Below are 20,083 nucleotides of genomic sequence, written 5' to 3'. Positions count from 1 at the left end.
TCTAAAAACCCTAGGGAGCTCGCCTAAAAAGTCGCGGAAGCGCAAGCCATGAGTTGAGACCAAAAATAACCAAGTTTACGCATCTGCATGGCGTACCTATTTTTCATCAATTTCTCTTAAATTTCCATATTTTGTAAACAAAAAGCTAAACCTCCATTACTTAAAATCAAAATTCATTTTTAACAAGTTATCCATGCTTGCACAAGCCATTCAAAGTCAGGTTTTTAAAAACCCCTCTCCCGTTTTTTGAGGTTAAACTTCTTGTTTGTTTTTAGTCTTACATTGAGTTGACGATGCTTAAATACCCAAATTTGCACGATTCTATGAAATATTTTGATAACTTTATAGTTTACTAAATATTTTTTTCTATTATCTATTTCTATTATCTATTTTTTTCGGATACACCCTGTATAGTAGGTAGAAAAATGCCCCGTGTATTCTTAAAGCTCACCCCATCTAAAACTCAACTGGATACGAGACCTGGATCACATCATAGCGATTCCTCTGCGGCATTTCCACTCGAGTATAAGAGCTGGACTTTCAAATGTTTGACTTAAATCTTTCCATTGAATAAGAAATTACTATGTCATTGATCGGCGATATTGCACAATTTCTTTGTCGCACTTAATAAGTGTACGTGTGAGTGACCTTTTTGATACAGGCGTTAAAATGGATTACGTACACTCTTATAAGGCCTTACATGCAAATTAATAACTTTATAGTTAATGAATGCATAGCACGATGAGCAATTCTAATTAAATATGTTGTAAAAAGCATGCATTATTATTAGCGTTCTAGAATTACTGCATACTGTGTTGTTTGTGCTTTTAGCCGGAGAAAGTTTACAAATGAAAGTAGATGCGCGCAGCCGTTTAGTTTCTATCGCGCAGAATATGCGTGCAGTCGTTTAGCTTGTCGTTTGCCAGAAAACAGTCCCACCCGCAGCTAATGTTAAGTAGTCGAAGTTAGCGCAAAGAAACAGGAAGTTTAATGAGTGGCTGAACGCCAGTAAGATGGTCACAAATATGTCACATGCGACGACGATTTATTTCAATTGCCCAAAATGGCCGCGTGGGAGAATAATTTAAAACCGAATTTAAAACTCTCGCTTTAGCTCGAGCTCGAGTAATAAAAGTCTGACAGGACTGTATTTTTGCAAGAAACTATCGTCTTTAAATTGAAAATTACGCCCTAAAAGTTTGCAATAAAGCGCTGCGAAGTTTTAATATTCTAATAATAAATTAAATGTTCCATGTTGCTCGTACATTTAGGGATTGATAGTACTCGTACTATTTGAGATTAAACACTAAAAGCGAACGCTGTTCAGTTGGACAAAAGAAAAAAATCTGAAGAATTATGTTACGCTTCTATAAACACAGGCAAAGAGACATTAGAACATGATGGAAAACATTAATTAATACAGTGATGTTGTTTCGAAATTACCAGAAAGGTCTTGATTTACTCCTTCAAATCTTTATTTTACTGCACTTATAATTAACGAATTTTCCAATTTAAATTATATGTAGTATAGTTATAACTAAATAACTGAAGACGACGCAGTTTCACTCCTTTTTTGAAGAAAAAAATCTTTGGGTGGTTTCCTGAATCATGTTATCTCCAGTTATATCAACGTATTTCTTCTTCATAACTTCTTCGTAAGCCTCATTTGTTAAGTAGTGAAGATGTGGCTTTTCGTCTTCTATTGCTTCAAGGATACACTTTGCGACATCATCTCCACTTTGGCCAGCTTTAATTCGGCTTTGTTGAAATGCTTCTATCACTTTCATAATAAGACCTTTAGTTTCGTCGTCGCCGTTCTCTAAGCCGTCTATTCCTTTCGACTGTACTGTGCCACCAAACGCAGTCGCCACAGGACCAGGCTCAATCAATGAAACGCTGAAATATAATACCATGTATTTAAAAAAAAATCAGTTTAATGGTTAACAGGCCAACAGTAAAACTCGATGAGCTAAATATGGCTTTCATAGAGATATTAGCAAAGTGAAGTCAAAAGGACAATATAAAAAGTAGAAGCGTTTGCAAACAAGGGGGAACGTCGTTTTAGACCAGCAAGTTTGGTTATATTTTCAATAGCCTAATCAGAATATACAAATTTCGACCACTTCCGGTAAAAGATACATTATTTACTATTTCACATGAAGTATTAAAAAATTAGGCGTTCTGATTTGGCTTTGCCTGAAAAACGTAAACAAATATGCCGATTAGTTTAAAACAAAATTCCATTTTGTTTTCTGCCAAATTACTTTGACGACGATAATCATACTGACTACAGCTGATGCCATCCACTTGAGGTCGAATGGTTCAATAAAATACGAATGGCTATTCCGTTTCTTTTTTGGATCTTCAGCTTTGCACAATATGGAATATAGCCTTTCAATTTGTCGTTACCAGTTGCTCAATTAGGTTTTAGATCTAGTGCTTTCAATGCGCATGAACGTAGTGAAGGAAGGGCTTACAAACATTTTGTAATATAATGAGTAAACTGACATGAACCAAGCGAATATATCTCAACAATTTTTGGTGCACCTACGAATGTTGGGTCATATGATAAAACCAAAAACGTTCTCATACTCATGTTTAACGGGACTTTGTATCAATAATGGGCTTCTGTGCCTTGGTCATTTTCACTAATGGGTCGTGAATGTAATCTTTGTGTGGTGATTACTTTTCATTAATCAAACCAGAGTAGCGATGATTGTACACCTGATTGCCGTGAACTTAATAATTTTAATTACAGGTGCAATGCGTGAACAAGCGTGGTCGCAATTAACCATTTTAATCCAATTGTTGCAATTGTTTTACTGCAAGACATACCGAAAATACCAGTAAGTTGAAATTTGGAAAAGATCTCTTTGGTGAAAAAACATAGCACGATGAGTCTTAAGGCCCGTTCACATCATCACCTTTTTCGGATCCAATTCACTTCTGACATATGGAATGTAGTTTGCTATTGATAAAGCAGTACTCCATTGCATGACTTTAGTTAATTTGCTGTCCATATATGTTGCAAGTTAACAGACTATAAAACATCTATTATAAATGGATCTGACAAATTGAATCGTATGTACAGACCTTTGGATTTTATATTAATTGTTGATCGTATATAAAAAATATTTCTGTTTTCGCAGTAAGTATTTCAATGGCGTGCATACTTCAACGACTTTAAACTTTAGTATTACTAACTTCATGTTAAACAACATGCTGGGAAATTACGCTAGCAAAGAAATGGCAGTAATGATTTTGGATAAAGTGGAAACATACAGTCATCGATGAATATAATAAACGAATGTCTTTGTTCAGGCTAACAATAAATCTGAAATCACTATACTCACTGAATGTTAAATTGTGCAAGTTCTGGTGCAAGAGATTCGCTCAAACCGTAAACGGCGAACTTCGTCGAACAGTAAACAGCATTAAGAGGAACACCTATGAGACCACCAATGGAACTGACCGTGATAATATGCCCACTCTTTCGCTTCTTCATGGACGGCAGTACCGTACGTATCGCATGAATCACGCCGTAAACATTCGTCTCAAAAACATCCTTAATTTTATCCATTTGTTGGTACTCCAGGGCACCAAACGCACCAATTCCAGCATTGTTAACTAAATGTTCAAGAAAATTGTGTTGAGGAATTACACCTGGGTATTGCGACAGATCATTAGCAAAATCCAACATTGGACAGCGGACGGTCACAAAGGTTGTAATAAAGGTTCCCATAAATGTTATCAGCTGGAAATAATACAAATACGTAAATATCGATCACGTGATTGTACTGCATACGTTGATTACTCCGGCGTGAGCGACGGAGTTGAAAAAACGTCTTGGTTTGGTGTTGTTTTGTTGTTTATTTTTATACTAGTATTTGAAATGTGTAGATAACCGTATTTATCTACGTCACAGTTTTGTCTCTCAAGAGTTGTGGTGCACCGCTTTGGCTAATTTTCCGATGCGCGATTTGATTTCGCTCGCATGATACGGCATTCCTCCAAGAGGAAGAAATAAACCATTCTTTTGATGCTGTTCGATTAAGTTTAGATTTAATTGCATGGGGTAAGAATATATGTATTTAATAGATGTAGATTCTGGTCCTATTTTAATAATATCGCTGCTATTTCGCCGTTTAACAAGATGATGTGGTCGTGTATGGGCGCATTGACACGTCGCAGTTTGCACAGGATTGAAGATTCAATATAACTATATAAGCGCGGATTCCAAAGGCAAAGTGTAAGACAAAGTGAACGTATCATGCGGTTTATTTACATTATTTTTTGATCAATTGAACTTTTATACTTTTTAAAGTAAGATGTGTTTCTGAATTTCGCGATCGAACAACATTTAGTTTGGCAAGGCATCTAAATGAGTATGAGCTGTATTGTTTACGTTCAGATACAGTATTGCAAGCAAGGATAGTGCTAAGTTTGTACAAATTTACAACGAAAGCACTAGTTTGGATAAATCATACTCAAAAGTACTTAAATTACGTTTGCCGCGATACTCCGATTATTGCTGCTTGCCCTTAGGCAGCACACTATTCTTGACCCAACATTACCGCAGAGGAGCAATGTGGTAAACTGAATCACAAGAATGACATAGTTACTTCATTGTTTGGTACGAACTTGGCAAAAGAGCCAAAGATTTGTTAAATAAGACAAGTAAATAAGGGCCTTAATCTTCTGACAAAAAATCGCTATAAACCAATATCAAATTCACCCCCATGAATGACTGAGTCGTTTTGACCAGGAATGATTGAGTCGTTCACTCATCACAATATCGATAAAAATATCAATAAAAACGACCATATATCGGTAAGGAATTTAAATTATCAATGCCTCTTAATATTCAAGCATATATTTGGTACAAACTTCCCTTGAAACAGCTACATGCATGGTATAGACAACATAACCAGGAAGCAGCGTGGCAGCGTCTTCAAACAACTTAGCATGAATACTAATTCTCCTGACGAAGGCCCTCAGGTCGAAACGTCGAAAAGTGTTTTGTCTATTTTAGGCAGTTGTTATACCACATTTGATGCTATAGACAATATAGCTAGATACATACTGTAGGTTGGCTATAATTCTACGTAAATGACATATTTTTCGCGAAAACTTTCCTATGTCTTGTCGACTATTTATATTTATTGACTAACTAGTTTTTTTCGTGCGGGCTTGCAATACTGGCAGCCAACCACCCGGCGAACATTACAGAGGGGGCTGAAACCTCAAGTTTTCTCGTTCAACTCGGTGCAAACTAAAGTGGAGCCTGAATTAAAAGAACGGGAACTCGGAATTAAACCTAACATTGTGTTTGATCAGCTCACCGAATCAAGCGGCAATTTTTCCACAATAGACAGTTCCATACGACCATAGAAATAAACGCAGCCTAAAATTAGATATCTGAAGGATTCAATTTCAAAAATTTTTGCAGTTTTGACCAGCTGTCAGGTGGACATTCATATGCCCTAAAAGTTTAGGTTCGTACTCCTATATACTTGTGAAATATATAAGCTTGATACTGTTTTATAATATTACTAGGCTTCTATCCATCAAATACAAGCACTACAAAAGTCAGTCCCATTAAACTCACTGTAGGACACTCCAGAACACATAGCATGGCGCCGCTGTACTTAAACTGTTCAGGTTTTGGGAGAGTTAGGCCATTTTCACTACTTCTAAGATAATGAATATTTTTCACATTCCTTTTGAAGAGTTTAAAAGTTTAAAAAGATTCCTTTAGACCTGGGTTAGCACTTCATACATAAATATGGCTTTGGAATTTTTCTTCTGTTATTGCATGAGTGTTTCCCAGGACAGCTAGGTCATTAAAAATGTTTAGTGACCTATCATCATATCATTTAGTATTAGTTACTGTATTATATTTCTACTCCTAAGCTTTCAAAATGAATGGATTTCAAAGTGTATAACAATGATAGTTTGAATTATATTATATAGCCAGCCAGATGAAGCTTCTTGGCCTAGTTTTATCTTGGCAGAGACCAGAGAGTGGGTAAAAACTGGAAAAGTTAACTGTAACTTCAAAACTTTATATAGATATTAGTTGACATAATGCTAATTTTTGCTACATCCTTTGCTTAGATCTCTCCCCAGAGTCGTACAGCGGTAAACAATTAATGAAAAGAGTAAGGCATTTGACCACTACCATAGAGAAATAATTAGGGGTATGGGGAACAAATGAGGATTCGTAGGGTGTCATATATGGGGCCAACCTTTTTTTAGCTAACTGATTCACATATTATTCCAGGTTTGTTCCTTACTCCCCTTTCCCATAACTGTATACTTGATTCTATTTATTTTAATATACTGTATCAGCCTAACCAATTGAAATATAATAAAATTCTGTATCTAAATCACATTGGTGTACAAAGTTGGTTAACATTGAGTGAGGAGGAGCATGTTTTGTGAGGCACCGCCATCTAGATTTTTGGAAACAGCCTCTGTAAGCATGATCGAATAACCAATTTTAAGAAATAATCTGGCATTATTAACTATTTGAGAAATTTATTTGAATTTCATGCTCTATTTTTTTTAACAATGCTCTATTTTTTTAACCAAACACTTGACCAACTTTTAAACATTGCTGAGTATTGTTTGTCATATCCCCATACCCCCCCTTGGTTAGTGACATCATTAGCATAGAATCAAGTAATACAAGCAGTGGATGTAAACGGGGTGAGAGATTATTATGTGGTACTTAAGACCTAAAAGCTGCATATTTTCACATGGTTCTTGGAGTTACCTGTGTTCTTATTTGGCATATTCGCTTAGTTTCAAGCAGTTGGCTTTTATTAATCTAATAATCTGAAACTAATATATCCACACTCATGTTGCACAGGAATGATCAATTAATGATACAAAAATGTAGATATATTTGCCACCAAGCGCTGCAATTAGCCAGCACATATCATTAAAAGTATCTCCTCTTGTTGTACGTTAACCTCTATACTTAGACAAAGGGAACTGTCCGATACTGGCAGTCTGCCCTGAACGCGCAACATCTCAAATACATAAAGAGTCAGGATATTAGATCTACGTATAAAAAAATTTATAACATTACCTAAGACATCGACTCTTCCATCAGTATCCAGAACATGCTTGACAGCTGCGTTCACTGAACATTCTGACTTAACATCCATCTCAAGGATAAACAGTGTTTTATCGACACAATCCCCGGCTTTTGTAACCAACCCATCCTTCTTAGTAAGGTTTCTCATGCAAGCGTAAACTTTAAATTTCTTGTCCGCATTCTTAGCGAGAAGAACTGCAGTGTCTAAGCCGATTCCAGTGGAACATCCAGTTATGATTACAACACGTTGCGCCATATTTGATATTTAGTCTTTTGGAATTTTGTGTAAGACTAAAATTTCGAAATTATGTGGATACCTAATACCTATCCAAACATAATTTGTGACTTTGCGCAATAATGCCAAAATTGCCAATAACTCCTCCCACATCCGGGCTGAGAAAAGTTGCGGGTATGGGTGCCACGGGTTGCTAATTCGGGTTGTTGATACGGGTTGCGGATGCGGATGCTGAATGATGAAATGAACGATGCAAATGCAAATGAAATTTGATGACGATCTAGGCGATGAAGATAAATTAGTTAATGTTACACGGAACAACTTCCAACATCAACCCGCAACGCAACAATGTTTCGAGAAAAAGGTTTACGCTTCGAACATGGTGCATAATATATCATACTAGACATACATGCAACCCTCGCCATTTCAAACGAAGCAAATAATTTTCTGAGCTAGCTACACCAAAGGTTATAATGAATTGACTCGAATGAGTCGATAGAAGATATTTCTATCAGTCTGTAAGAAAATAGTAAAAGTGGAGTAAATATTGCACGTTATTCTGCTGCATTATTAAAGCAGACAGTCTATGGCCCCTCGCAGATTAAGTAAATGTTAAATACCGTTAGAAGCTTCAACCATCAAAACGGTCTAAGCGTCAACTGTTATGTCTCGAATATTAAATCAGTAATTTCCCTCGGCGACATTTGTTTCGCCACAATTCGAAATTTAATTTTGAAAACCCCTCAGTTTAAAGCGACTCATAGCCGGTTATATATATCTTTGCAAAATTACATGCTCGAACGGCGAATACGGAATAAACGAAATAGACACCTACTTACAGATTATGAATCGTTCTTTGGTCACGGCCTTGTCTTTATCCTTCACATTTTATTTTCAATAAATTTCACAAAACATTTTTAAAAATAGTTGACAAAATGACAGTTAAGTTGATGACATTCTCGTTTTGTTTAATAGAATTTATAAAAACTTTTTGTCTTAGCTAATCAGCGGGATGTTGTTTGCTGATTATCAGTCTTTACTCGTATACATGACCATTGAACGTGGTCCAAGACCAAGGCATGACCAATCGGTCCATGGCTTAGAATTTCGCAACTTTGGACAATATCCTGTCGCAATACGCGGGTGTAATTCCTAATTTCCTTGCGCGTTAGGTAAATCGTTTTAGGACGTTTCTCGCTAGAAAAAAATATGCCTTTTAAATCATTTTAGTTTATACAGTAATAGTAGCTTTCAAATCCTTTTGCTTGATTTTAAATATCGTATAGGAATTTTTGAACAGAATAAATGGACCTCACTAATCACTATAAGCCATGTTACACCGTGCAATTTTTTTTGCAATTTGCAATGCAATTCTACGTCTAAGGGATGTAAATTATTTAAGAGTCTTGCGGAAGAAAAGTGCATGAAGTGTAATAAACACAAAAGTTTCGCTTTCCGAACTATACATCTCTCAAAAGTAGAATTGACCAAGCTCATTATTGTCAGTAAGACATGTTTACAAATTTTATTGTACACAAAAATCTTGAATTGTACACAAAAATCTTAACTCGAAATAACGAAATACTGACTGTAACTGATTATTTCCAAACTCCCACGCGTTTTTTTATAGCTGTATATAAAGGCGGAAAATTTTTTCCTATTCTTAATTAAGCACCTTAAACACGATTTCCATTCTCAAGTGCTTTTATGAAGTGCTCACAAAACTGTTTTTTTAATTCAAGCACTTTTCAAGAGGTTTAACTCACTCCCCGTCGGGTCAATATTGCTCCCGACAATATTGTTGGGAGTAAGCAAAACATTAAATATCTCAGCAGGTATTTTGGCTAAAGACCCCAGAATACCACCAAACGATAGAGCTTGAAAAGATGATTTAAATAGTATTTTCAAACCCGCATATAGTAATAAACTGCATTTGTATTATAAGTCAAAACATGAGTCAAAAGAATAGTTTGCTTTGTTATCTCAAATTACTTACCCATAGCAACCATATGCTTTAGAAATCCAGTTTTTTCAAGCTTTTTGGAGTAAAATCTTGCAATGTTTATCTTCAACGTTTAGACGTTTCCGTACACAAAACGTCTAAATATCTCACACTTACCTCTTTTAGTTAGTAAAGTGTAAGAATGTAGCTCAAAGATTGGTACATTCCATAAAGTGAGCAATATCTGGTGCTGTCAGAATATTTTACCATTTTTGCGTTGCTGCACCTTTCAATAAACATGAGCTGGATATGTTTAGAAAAATAGGAGAAAACAGTTTAGCGAGGCAATTGACAAAAGCTCCGTCGCCCCGATTACAAGGTTCACGTATCTTTCACGGAGTTACTCGAAACCAAGGCGAAGCGTTGCGTCGAAGCCTTGCCTTTTAACCCGGAGGGGTAAAATCGAGCGAAATTAAAGCAATTTTGCTAGACAAATACGGTAAAGAGTACGAAATTATCAAGTTTTACGTGAAAGAAATCCTAGACCTGCCCATTGTGACGGGAACCAACCCTCGTAAGATCGCGGAATTTCATGAGAAACTTTCGAACTCAGTCCAAGCGCTTCAAACGATGAAGAAATTGCATGAAGTTAACGGAAATGTTTCGATGACACTTGACAAATTACCTGGTATCAGGGGGGACTTAGTCCGAACAGATCCCGCTTGGGAGTCATGGGATTTTACTAAGTTAGTCGAAGCTCTTATGCAATGGGTTAAACGAAACCCTGCCTTCTAACGAAAGGGAACGGGAAGAGAACACTCGTAAGAAACTGTTTAACGCACGGGGGGATGATGCTAGAGTAAGAGGATGCATGCGTATATTGCAGGGACATCGGTAATGCAATGCGAGACAATCGTTGAGACGAGCGACCGAAAGAAGATTCTTGCAAAAAAGGGGTTGTGTTTCAACTGCGCTATGAAACGGCACCGAGCAGCAAATTGCCCCAGCAAGTCATCCTGCCAACATTGCGAGCGATGACGAAATATTTCCAGTGGTAGTTGTGAAAGTAAATGGCGTTATGTGTCGGGCATTGATAGACTATGGCGCCGGGAGCTCCTACGCGTCGGCGAATTTACTTCATACGATTGGCAAAACCCCAAGCGAAGTTAAAATGCAGCGCATCGACATGCTCATGGCCTCGAAAACAACACGCGTAGAAATATACGACGTCTAAGTATGTTCCTTGGACGGAAGCTTCAAAATAAACGTGAAACTCTTGAAAGTTAGCAAACCCGAGTTGTTGCTTGTACAAAATCCAAACTACAAGCAATTATTACGCAGGTACGACCACCTGCAAGGCGTTACTATGGACGACGACGACACGAAACCACAACTCCCTATACATTTGGTCCTGGGAAACGGCGAGTACGCGCGCATCAAGCCCAGCAGTAAACCGTTAATCGGGAGAGATGCTGAGCCCGTGGCTGAGAATACGAAGTTCGGGTGGGTGATAATGAGCCCTGGGATGGAATTCGAGCGTAGTAGGATGCTTTTGACCCAGACTTCGCAATCGGACTTCGACCGGCTTTGCATATTGGACGTGCTTGGGCTAGCAGATTCCACAGAAAGCGACCAAAATCTCGTCTATGAAGATTCAAGGAGCAATTGTGTCGAAGTCCATCTGGTTACTTCGAAGCTAGCCATCCTTGGAGAGCGAACCACCCTCCATTACCGACTAACGAGACCGGGAGTCGCCGACGATTGGCCACATTAGTGAGGAAGTTAAAGAGAGATGGTAATTACGAACAATACAACAAAATTATCAATGAACAACTCCAACAGGGAATCATCGAAAAGGCCCCAATCGAGCCGACGGGCAAGGAGCATTACCTTCCTTACAAAGCGGTTGTAAAGAAGTCGACGGAAACGACAAAGCTACACATCGTCTACGACGCCTCAGCGAAGGAAGAGAGAGATCAACCGTCCATTAACAAGTGCCTTAACCCTGGTCCACAACTGCAGAATCTCTTATGGGAAATCCTTGTTCGAGCACGATTCTATCCAGTCCTGTTAACGAGTGACATTGAAAAGGCATTTCTTCAGGTGCGAATAAAAGCTGAGGAACGAGACGCCCTGCGATTCCTGTGGCAGAGTCCTGGAAGTGATGAAGTAACGGTATACCGGTTTACACGGGCGCTGTTCGGTTTGACATGTTCTCCGTTTTTACTCGGAGGAGTCATCAATGAGCATTTAAAGCACTGGGAAACGAAATATCCGAAATTGGGCGAAGAAATTGTGACAACTTGTACGTTGATGATTTGGTTACGGGGGGAGAGGACGTGGAATCAGTGAGAACAAAAAGATCGCAGGCACTCGAGGTGTTCGAAGACGCGACATTTAATCTTCATAAATGGCACTCGAACGATTCCACCTTCGAGAACCACGACTACCTAATCCATCCAAAGAAGATTTGACCCACGCTAAACAACAGTTGGGATCACTCGAATGCGAAACGAAAATCTTAGGACTGCCGTGGAATAAAGCAGAAGATACCTTGGCCGTTCCTTCCTCGCCACAAAACAACATTTCTACGAAACGTGAAGCTCTGTCGGAACTTCCTAGAGTTTATGATCCACTTGGGTTAGTGTCTCCCTGTACATTGATTGCAAAGATGCTGTATCCTGAGATGTGCGAAGCGAAACTCCCATGAGATGGCAAGCCCAACGACCGATTTAAGCAACGGTGGAAAGAATGGGGAGCCCTAATCTCGGAGAAATTTACCATACCTCGCACCTTGGCCCCAGCCCGCTAATCCATTTCAGCCGTTACCCTTCACGCCTTTGGTGATGCGAGCACATCTGGTGTGTCGTCAGCCGTGTACGCAATAGTACAACCGAAGGGGAGATCAAAACTCAATGTCTTGTTTGCACAAAATCTCGCTTGGATAAGCAAAACCTGACCATACCTCGCCTCGAGCTAGTCGTAGCGCACACGGCAGCCAATCTTGTGTCAAATGTCGAAAAGGCTATCAGCAACTGTGACAAGATTGTTGAAACCCATTGTTGGAGTGACTCCACCGTCGCTCTTCATTGGATAAATGGAAGCGGAGAATACCGACAGTTTGTAGCGAATCGCGTCAAGAAAATTCGAGATCACGATCAAATTCAATGGCATAACGTACCGACAAAGAAGAACCCCGCGGACATCGGCAGTCGCGGTGTAAGTACGGTCAACAATGACGTGTGGGTAAACGGTCCAGAATGGCTAAGCGACCCCAATAACTGGCCTACGCCTACAGTTATCGAATCCAATATCAAACACCGAAGCGAAAGTTGTGAAGAAAATTCTTGGAAAAGTGATGGCGAAAGATGGCGATAGAATGAATGACCTCCTCGAAGCGCGCAACCTACGTAAAGGCGATTCTCCATTACGCACGCTCCGCCCGCGCGGGCGAGGCGCGCTTTGTTTTTCAGGCCGGTCACGTTCTCACGGTCTCATGGGCAGATTTTCAAAAGCCGCTTCGCCCGCGCGGGTGAAGCGAACGGTAATGGAGAATAGCCTTAAGGTCCTTCGCGTCGGAGCGTGGATACGATGGTTCATCAGAAACTCGAATGCCCCGTCGATGAACGCGAGTCCGGCCCTCTTGAGACAAGTGAAATTCAGCGCCAGTATCTATGGTGGACCCGAAGAGCGCAGCAAGATGCCGTAACTATACCGACGAGTTCGACACAGTAAGCGTTCAATTAAACTTGCAACCCAACGCCGAAGGGATCCTCGAATGCCGTGGGAGAATCGAGGGAGATTATCCTGTGTTATTTCCCCACCATCATGCCTTCACTCAGAAGCTGGTTAAAGACGCTTTTCGACACTTCACGGCGGGGTTAGCATGACGATGGCGAAAGTCAGAGATACGTATTGGGTGCCCAAACTCCGACAGCTGGTGAAACGGGTACGGAGCAACTGTTGGGGTTGTAAACGGTTTCGAGTGAAATCCTACGAGAACCCTCCACCTGGAAATCTCCCAGTCACCCGAACGCAAGGATCCACGCCAGTAATCGGTGTCGATTTCGTCGGTCCGATCCGGTATCGAACGAAGGGGAAAGCAACGAAGAAGGCGTACATTATATGGAGTTGAATGAGTTACTTTCCAGTCTCAAGCGATTCATAGCGCGACGCGGACGGCCAAAATTGATCTATTCCGACAATGGCGCAACGTTCAAGGCGGCGGGGAAGTGGCTGCGACGTGTCCATGCCGCGTGATGAGAAATTCAATTCATTTCTTTCCGACCGAATGATCAAATGGAGGTGCAACTTGAGTCGAGCACCTTGGTGGGGAGGGCAATTTGAACGGCTCATCGGGTTGTTCAAACGTGCCTTCTACAAAGTTATGGGCAACGGTATCCTCACATTCGCGGAATTGGAGAATGTCGTCCTAGACGTCGAGGTAGCGCTCAACAACCGCCCTTTGACCTACCTAGAGGATGACGTGGAACTTCCAGCCTTGACGCCCAATTCCATGTTGAACATTAACCCAGTGAGTCAAGTACCCGAGCTAAAAGCGAAGCAGTTGGAAGAAACGGATCTTCGGAAGCGAGCAAAAATGTTGAAGATGTGCAAACGGAGCTATGTGGCGCTGTTAGTCTCGTGAGTACGTTAAAAGTTTACGCGAACGTCACGTCAACGCAGCAGGGAAACAAGCGACATGTCCGAGGAAAGGAACAGCAGTCATCGTGGAGGGTGAAAACAAGAATCGGAACACCTGGAAACTAGGGATAGTCTCAGAGATTATTAAAGGCAAAGGCGTCGTGCGGGGTGCCAAGTTGAGAACAGCTAATGGCGAGTTGGAACGTGCTGTGCAGCAGTTGTACCCCCTCGAGCTGTCCTGTGACGACACCAATTTCCGGAAACCCAACCCAAATGCCCCAACCTTCCCACCTAGAGCCATCAGAGACGCGGCGGTCGCTGCAAGGCTACGGATACAGACCACAGCAGAAGATGATAGTAATGAACTTGACATTTGAGCTAACGTTAAAACATTCAGATATATGCATGGAAATATCACTAGAAAATTAATTTTATAGCATTTAGGGAACATTGGAACGAAGTCTCAATTGAACATATATCTTCTCTCGGAGCTATATGGGGGAGTGTGTTGGAGACTGACAGATATTGATTAAGTAATTCGATTAGGGGTTAATTGTGGGGAAATTAGGTTAGTTATTTGAATCCAATCAAACGTGTTAGTGTGATTGTGACCACGATGGTGAAAGGGTGTGTGTAAGACTGTGATTATTGTGAGACGTGCGATTAAACTTTATTAAATCTCTTTATTATTGTTAACCTGGGACTTGTCGAGGACTACGTAGTTTTGGGGGCAAACATTCTCGACAGTATTTAGAAAAGCAGCAAATTCAGCTTTGCCGTATGTGTTTCACATTCGGCGTATAAAATTTAGTACTTGAACGGCTGAGGGTGTTTGCAATGGTTTTATGGCATGTTCGTGATACCCATGCATGAGTATGTGTCAAATTTGAATCCAGAACTGAATAAAGGCACTATAGTTGTCAACAATGTGATAAAACAATTAGAGTTTTTTGTGATATGCAGAGTTATCAAGGTCGATGTACGCGTTGTCAGCCAAGCCAAAGGCGAGGCTGATAACGCTTACCGAGACCTTGATAACTCTGCATATCACAAAAACCGAATTCAATAATTGTTTTGTTACACATTTGAAGAAAAGTAAACATAGTATTAACGAATGAAAAACCTTATTTGATAGCAACATCCAAAAATACATCAATTATTAATACATAATAAATTCAAGTGCAATGAACAAGTTACTGGAAGTTAACAGTTAAATTATGACGATAAGGCATAGTAAATTTAATAATTATATCATTTGAGAATCTATCCATATCTTTTTGCTACGTTTGTAAACGTTTGTTTTCCTTTGATTGTATCAGAAATGAATACCGCTTGTTAACCACCACAGGCTCACTTGCAGATAACTCAGTTATCTGCTAGCAGATAACTGAATTTTGCGTGATTGCGCGATTGATCTGTCAACTATTAGCCAATCAAATTGCTTTTACTACTATAATGTATAATAATTTGTGATATTATCCGTCGGGCGATAAAACTGATATCACCTAAGGTGATAACTATATACTAAAATAAGCGGCGGCCAAGCAAGCCACCAACATACGCAGAAAGCAGATTTTTTCGGCCTTATCACATGCCTAGTTTCTATTTTGGGCTTTTTTTAGCTTATGTTTTCTATTAATTTTCCTAATTAGTTGCTGAAGGCGAAGTGAATATAAGCATAATCACAGAGCATGAGGTAATATCTAACAGTTCAAAAATGGCCTATAAAAAAATCAAAAATCACATAATAACTAGTACTGCTTGAATAGTCAAATCTCGCAGAAATATTCCCGTGCTGTACCACCCTTTCCGTTTAAGAAATTTTTAAAGTTAGGCAAGCAAGCGTTATGTCCTTTTATCTTACACTCCATCGTTTCTCTCCCTCCGTGTAATGAATGTCCGAGAAATTTATCTTCTCCATAGGTATCAATTAAATATCTAAACAACGCTCTACTATAATTAATCCATCTGCCATTAGTCTTGATCTTCATCAGTTCAGGTATTGGACCTTGGCGCGAAAATATCGTCGCAATCCCACCCGAAAGATCACCGACATTCTTTGGCGTACAGAAAACATGCACTTGCTCTGGGTTTGATATCAAACGGACGACATATCCTTTTTGTTCTTTAAATGGCTGAAACAACTCGTATATTTGTTGTACAGTTAATCCAAACACCTGTACGTCGATGTCTCCTGAATCCCATGGTAGTACGGAATGCATTTTAATCGCACCAATGCTAACACCGCCATCAATCAAGTAACTGACGTTATGTCGTTCCAAGTGGTCGGTAACTTCGAATAATGTTGTTACGAGATATTGATATAAATAAGGATAAGCATAAAGACCTTTATATGCCCAGTGCCCACCACCGAGCAAAAGCTCGTGCGAGTTTCGTTCAATACACAAACCTTTGCCGCTCAAAGGACTTGATGGGCTGCAAAGTTCGATTAATTTCCCCTCGATATCTTTAAAAATTAACACCTTGTGTTTCACTGCAAACGAAACGAGTTCTTCAGCTACCGCGCGTGAAGTCCATAGTTGATACAAGCTTTTGTATTGACTTTGTAAGAACATCATGCTGGGTCTTGTTCCGGTTGTCAGATTATAACCTTTAGCACGGTAAAAGAAATCTTTCAGGGCTGTGATATCGTTCATTTTCGGGTCAAATAACAAAGAAATATTTTGTATACTGCTTGTTCTTGCCATAAATGAGGATGATATCCCATCACAAATCATAATATTGTCTAAAAAGCGAACATACTCATAACTTTCGGAGAAGGTCCACCGACATAGTCTATAGCGGCTGCATTGCACATATAGTTTGTTTCCAGCGAGATACGAACCGCCTATAACATCTAGACCGGGGTATTTTTCCAAAGCATTCCATAAAGAAGCGACGTCCTCTTGCGCACGGTCTGAAGGCATCACTTTCGGCTCCAAGAATAGAAAGTACTTTGTATTTACTTTCTTGATTATGTTATTTAAGCTCGTGGCAAGATTGTTGTCCGTATGATCGTTCCAAAAGAAAGCAGATTTTGGGAACATAATCTGAAGTTGTTTTACTCGTCTGCTTGATGGCAGTACTCCCTTTTCGTCGTAGATGATTATAGACAGTTTCTCGGAAGCGAAGGCAACTCGATCTGACTCTGTCGACGTCCTATCCAGCCCACTTGAATCGTTTAAAGATTGATGTATTTTCTGCGGTGCTTTTGCCACGTTTATTATAGTGCTACTTGCATTTATTTCTTCTTTGTCGTTCATAACTTGCTTGCTTTTGTTCGGATCTGCCAAAGCTGCACGCTTCATGTTAGAATATTCCAAGGTTTTTATTTTTACTCGTAGCACGGAATTTTCGTTGTACAAGTATAACAAGACTACAAGTAGAAGCGAGGTAAGAGCTTTCGATCGAGTAATTCGTGGACAGCGCATGGTGAGCTGAGGAATCCAGTCGTCGTGCCACTACAATAAGCGTCTTGTACAAGTTGAAGCTCCCTGGCGGGTGTACATCCAAGTCAAAGGCGAATTACCTAAATAAGATTATTATAATTATCTTGTACAGGTAATTTGTACACGTAAATAAAATACACACTAGAGTTCGGTAATTTGTTTTTAAAATTCACAAAACTTAATAACCAAGGTGAAGTTGGCACAACATTCAACACGAATATACCACAGTAGCCCAAATGGGTTGCCCAAACGTAATTCAACACGAATATACCACAGTAGCCCAAACGTAATTGTGACCAATTTTATATTGCGATCTGTAACACTACTTCTAGAAATAATTAAAAGGCTATCTGCAAAGGGTTAAAAGGGTCTTAATTTCGAGTGATATTATGCAGACTTCAAACTCAAGCCAGGAACAGTTGATGGAAGCTGTTCAACTGCTCAACTGTTCCTGGCTTGAATTTGAAGTGTGTATAATACCACTCGAAATTAAGACCCTTTAAACCTCTAGAATATTCCTGCATCGAGTGAAGTGCCAAGAATCATCATTGATTTATCTGCAAAGGGTGTCATATCTTTCTTAATAGACTTATTATCCTGAATCCTGAACTAAATTTAGTTATGCATACGATGCAAATTTCATGTTGTTATCATTATTATTCATTTTTTTTAGAAATTCATTGTTTTCACTGCACAATGAAAATATTGGCATAGCGATTAGGAATTTTGAAAACCTTTTTTAAACCTTTTTCACTGTTGTCGCACATAAATTAAACCCGACAATATTGTTGGGAATAAGCAAAACATTAAATATCTCAGCAAGTATTTGGGCTAAAGACCCCGGAATACCACCAAACGATAGAGCTTGAAAAGACGATTTAAATAGTATTTTCAAACCCGCATATAGTAATAAACTGCGTTTTTATTATAAGTCAAAACATGAGTCAAAATAATAGGTTGCTTTGTTATCTCAAATTACTCACCCTTGGCAACCATATACTTTAGAAATTCCGTATTTTCTCACTTTTTTGGTCTCTGTTGTCTTTAAAATGTCTGAATTTTACATGTTATCATTCTGTTATAATTCTGAGTAATTTTTAGGGTAGGATGTGCAAAAGAATTGGAGAAATAGCGTTTTATAAGTTCTCAGCGATAATTGTTGCTAAGCGCGCGCTTACTGCGTTCTCGGAATGTTGTCATGCGGTTGTAAAAAGGCAACGCCCTCACCCTAGGGTAAATTTGACCCCAAAATTCGGTAAAATTGGACCAAGGGGTCAGTTTTTTTGCTTTTTTCGCCCGAAAATTTTTTCGATATTTGTAGTATTGTGAAATAGTATTCCCGGTGAGGGTAAATCAGTTATGATTTTTGGCACTTCACTCGATGCATGCAGTTAAATTCTAGAGGCTTAAAGGGTCTTAATTTCGAGTGGAATTATACACACTTCAAATTTAAGCCAGCAACAGTTGATGAAAAATGAGTCAACTATAGATCCTCCGGCAGGAATCGAGCCTACGCTTTTGCGATGTCTGGGTGGCCTGAGTCGGTGAAAAAAGTTACTTTGCAACTTCGGAAATACTCGATCTTTAGAGAAGAATTGACCGTACAGAATGGCATTATACTCCAGGGTGATCATTTGGTAATACCGCGATCTCTACGTCAGGAGTTTGTGAAAAAAATCCACTCAAACCATTTAGGAACACAAGCATGTCTTAGACGAGCTAGAGAGCTTGAGAAGTGTATTGGTATTGGCAGAACATGTGCAAATAAATCGTACAGGGGCCGGTTGTATCAAGCCCGTTTAGCTTAAACCGTTGTTAAGTTCAAAATAGAAAGCACGTCTATCGTTTTACTCCACAAGCAGACTAAATGTTTTTAACCTTAATACAAAGATACTGTTTACAACTACATACCTTTAGTGCATATTATTCAAGTTCACTCATTCAAGAGAGATGTAAGAGCGTTATTTAATTTTGACTTATCCACCGTTTAAGCTAAACGGGCTTGATACAACCGGCCCCAGTACATTTCAGAGTGTTCCGTTTGTAAGGTATATATACTCACAGGAGCAGCAGAAAGAACCCATGGTTGCACATTCCGTTCCTTCAAGACTTTGGGAGGTAACTGGAACTGATTTGCTCGTCGAGATTATCTGGTCACCGTAGAATTGCAACAAGTTAGAGATGGTAATAGCTACTTAAAAATATTTTAATGGTTTGTGTCGTAACCAGGGTATGTATATATAGGGTGTTGAGCATTTACGACGCGCATTTAGATTCTGTTGATATGAAGTCGAAAAAATGTACTATTGCGTGCAATTCTACGCAATTCGCTTCGTCCTTCAGATCGGATCCGCTTGGTCAGGTTAGCGTGAAATACGGACCTGAAAATCTAAGTAAGTAATGATAGACCTCACGCTCTCGAAGCATTGAGGGATTCCTTATTTAGGAACACCGCAACGAACGCAGCGTTTGTTTGAAATGATCAATCCTTCTTAGCCCAAGTTGGTAAAATGGAACAGCGAACAATTAGACCACCAACCACGACGTTTGTTTGAAATAACAAGTCCTTTCTATTCCAAGTTTGTTCCTGACGGAAAAATTTGCAACGACAAAAATTGGAGTTCGACAGAACTAGAAATATCTGGTGACATTATAGAGCAACGCTGAACGCTGCGCGGATCTGTATTTCGTAGAACGTTGGTAGGAAC

General features: G+C 39.4%; 2 protein-coding genes across 2 annotated transcripts; both read right to left on the bottom strand.

Moving 5' to 3' along the window:
• Positions 1-948: 948 nt before the first annotated feature.
• LOC114515583 (retinol dehydrogenase 8-like) lies at positions 949-7,423 on the bottom strand. Its single transcript, XM_028534868.1, has 3 exons — positions 7,097-7,423; positions 3,354-3,627; positions 949-1,896 (listed from the first exon to the last, which is right to left on the bottom strand). The coding sequence occupies exons 1-3, from the start codon at positions 7,359-7,361 to the stop codon at positions 1,563-1,565; spliced, it is 873 nt and encodes a 290-aa protein (XP_028390669.1). The 5' UTR covers positions 7,362-7,423; the 3' UTR covers positions 949-1,562.
• Positions 7,424-15,360: 7,937 nt separating this feature from the next.
• LOC114515606 lies at positions 15,361-19,503 on the bottom strand. The gene is made up of 2 exons (XM_028534893.1): positions 19,438-19,503; positions 15,361-17,455 (listed from the first exon to the last, which is right to left on the bottom strand). The coding sequence occupies exon 2, from the start codon at positions 17,355-17,357 to the stop codon at positions 15,696-15,698; it is 1,662 nt and encodes a 553-aa protein (XP_028390694.1). The 5' UTR covers positions 17,358-17,455; positions 19,438-19,503; the 3' UTR covers positions 15,361-15,695.
• Positions 19,504-20,083: the final 580 nt, after the last annotated feature.

The sequence above is a fragment of the Dendronephthya gigantea genome, unplaced genomic scaffold (genome assembly GCF_004324835.1).
Source record: "Dendronephthya gigantea isolate DGI-Jeju-01 unplaced genomic scaffold, DenGig_1.0 000004F, whole genome shotgun sequence".
Classification (NCBI taxonomy): domain Eukaryota; kingdom Metazoa; phylum Cnidaria; class Anthozoa; order Malacalcyonacea; family Nephtheidae; genus Dendronephthya; species Dendronephthya gigantea.
Note: the sequence above shows the minus strand (reverse complement) of the source record. Positions and strands in the feature narration are given on the sequence as shown.

Bases quoted from the DNA above. Each gene is read 5' to 3' on its own strand.
- LOC114515583 (XM_028534868.1), bottom strand. From the start codon at position 7,361: ATGGCGCAACGTGTTGTAATCATAACTGGATGTTCCACTGGAATCGGC. The intron at 3,628-7,096 runs GTAATGTTATAA...TTGAACATTTAG, and splicing joins TGGAAGAGTCGATGTCTTAG to TTAACAATGCTGGAATTGGT. The intron at 1,897-3,353 runs GTGAGTATAGTG...ATTATATTTCAG, and splicing joins CTTGCACAATTTAACATTCA to CGTTTCATTGATTGAGCCTG.
- LOC114515606 (XM_028534893.1), bottom strand. From the start codon at position 17,357: ATGCGCTGTCCACGAATTACTCGATCGAAAGCTCTTACCTCGCTTCTA.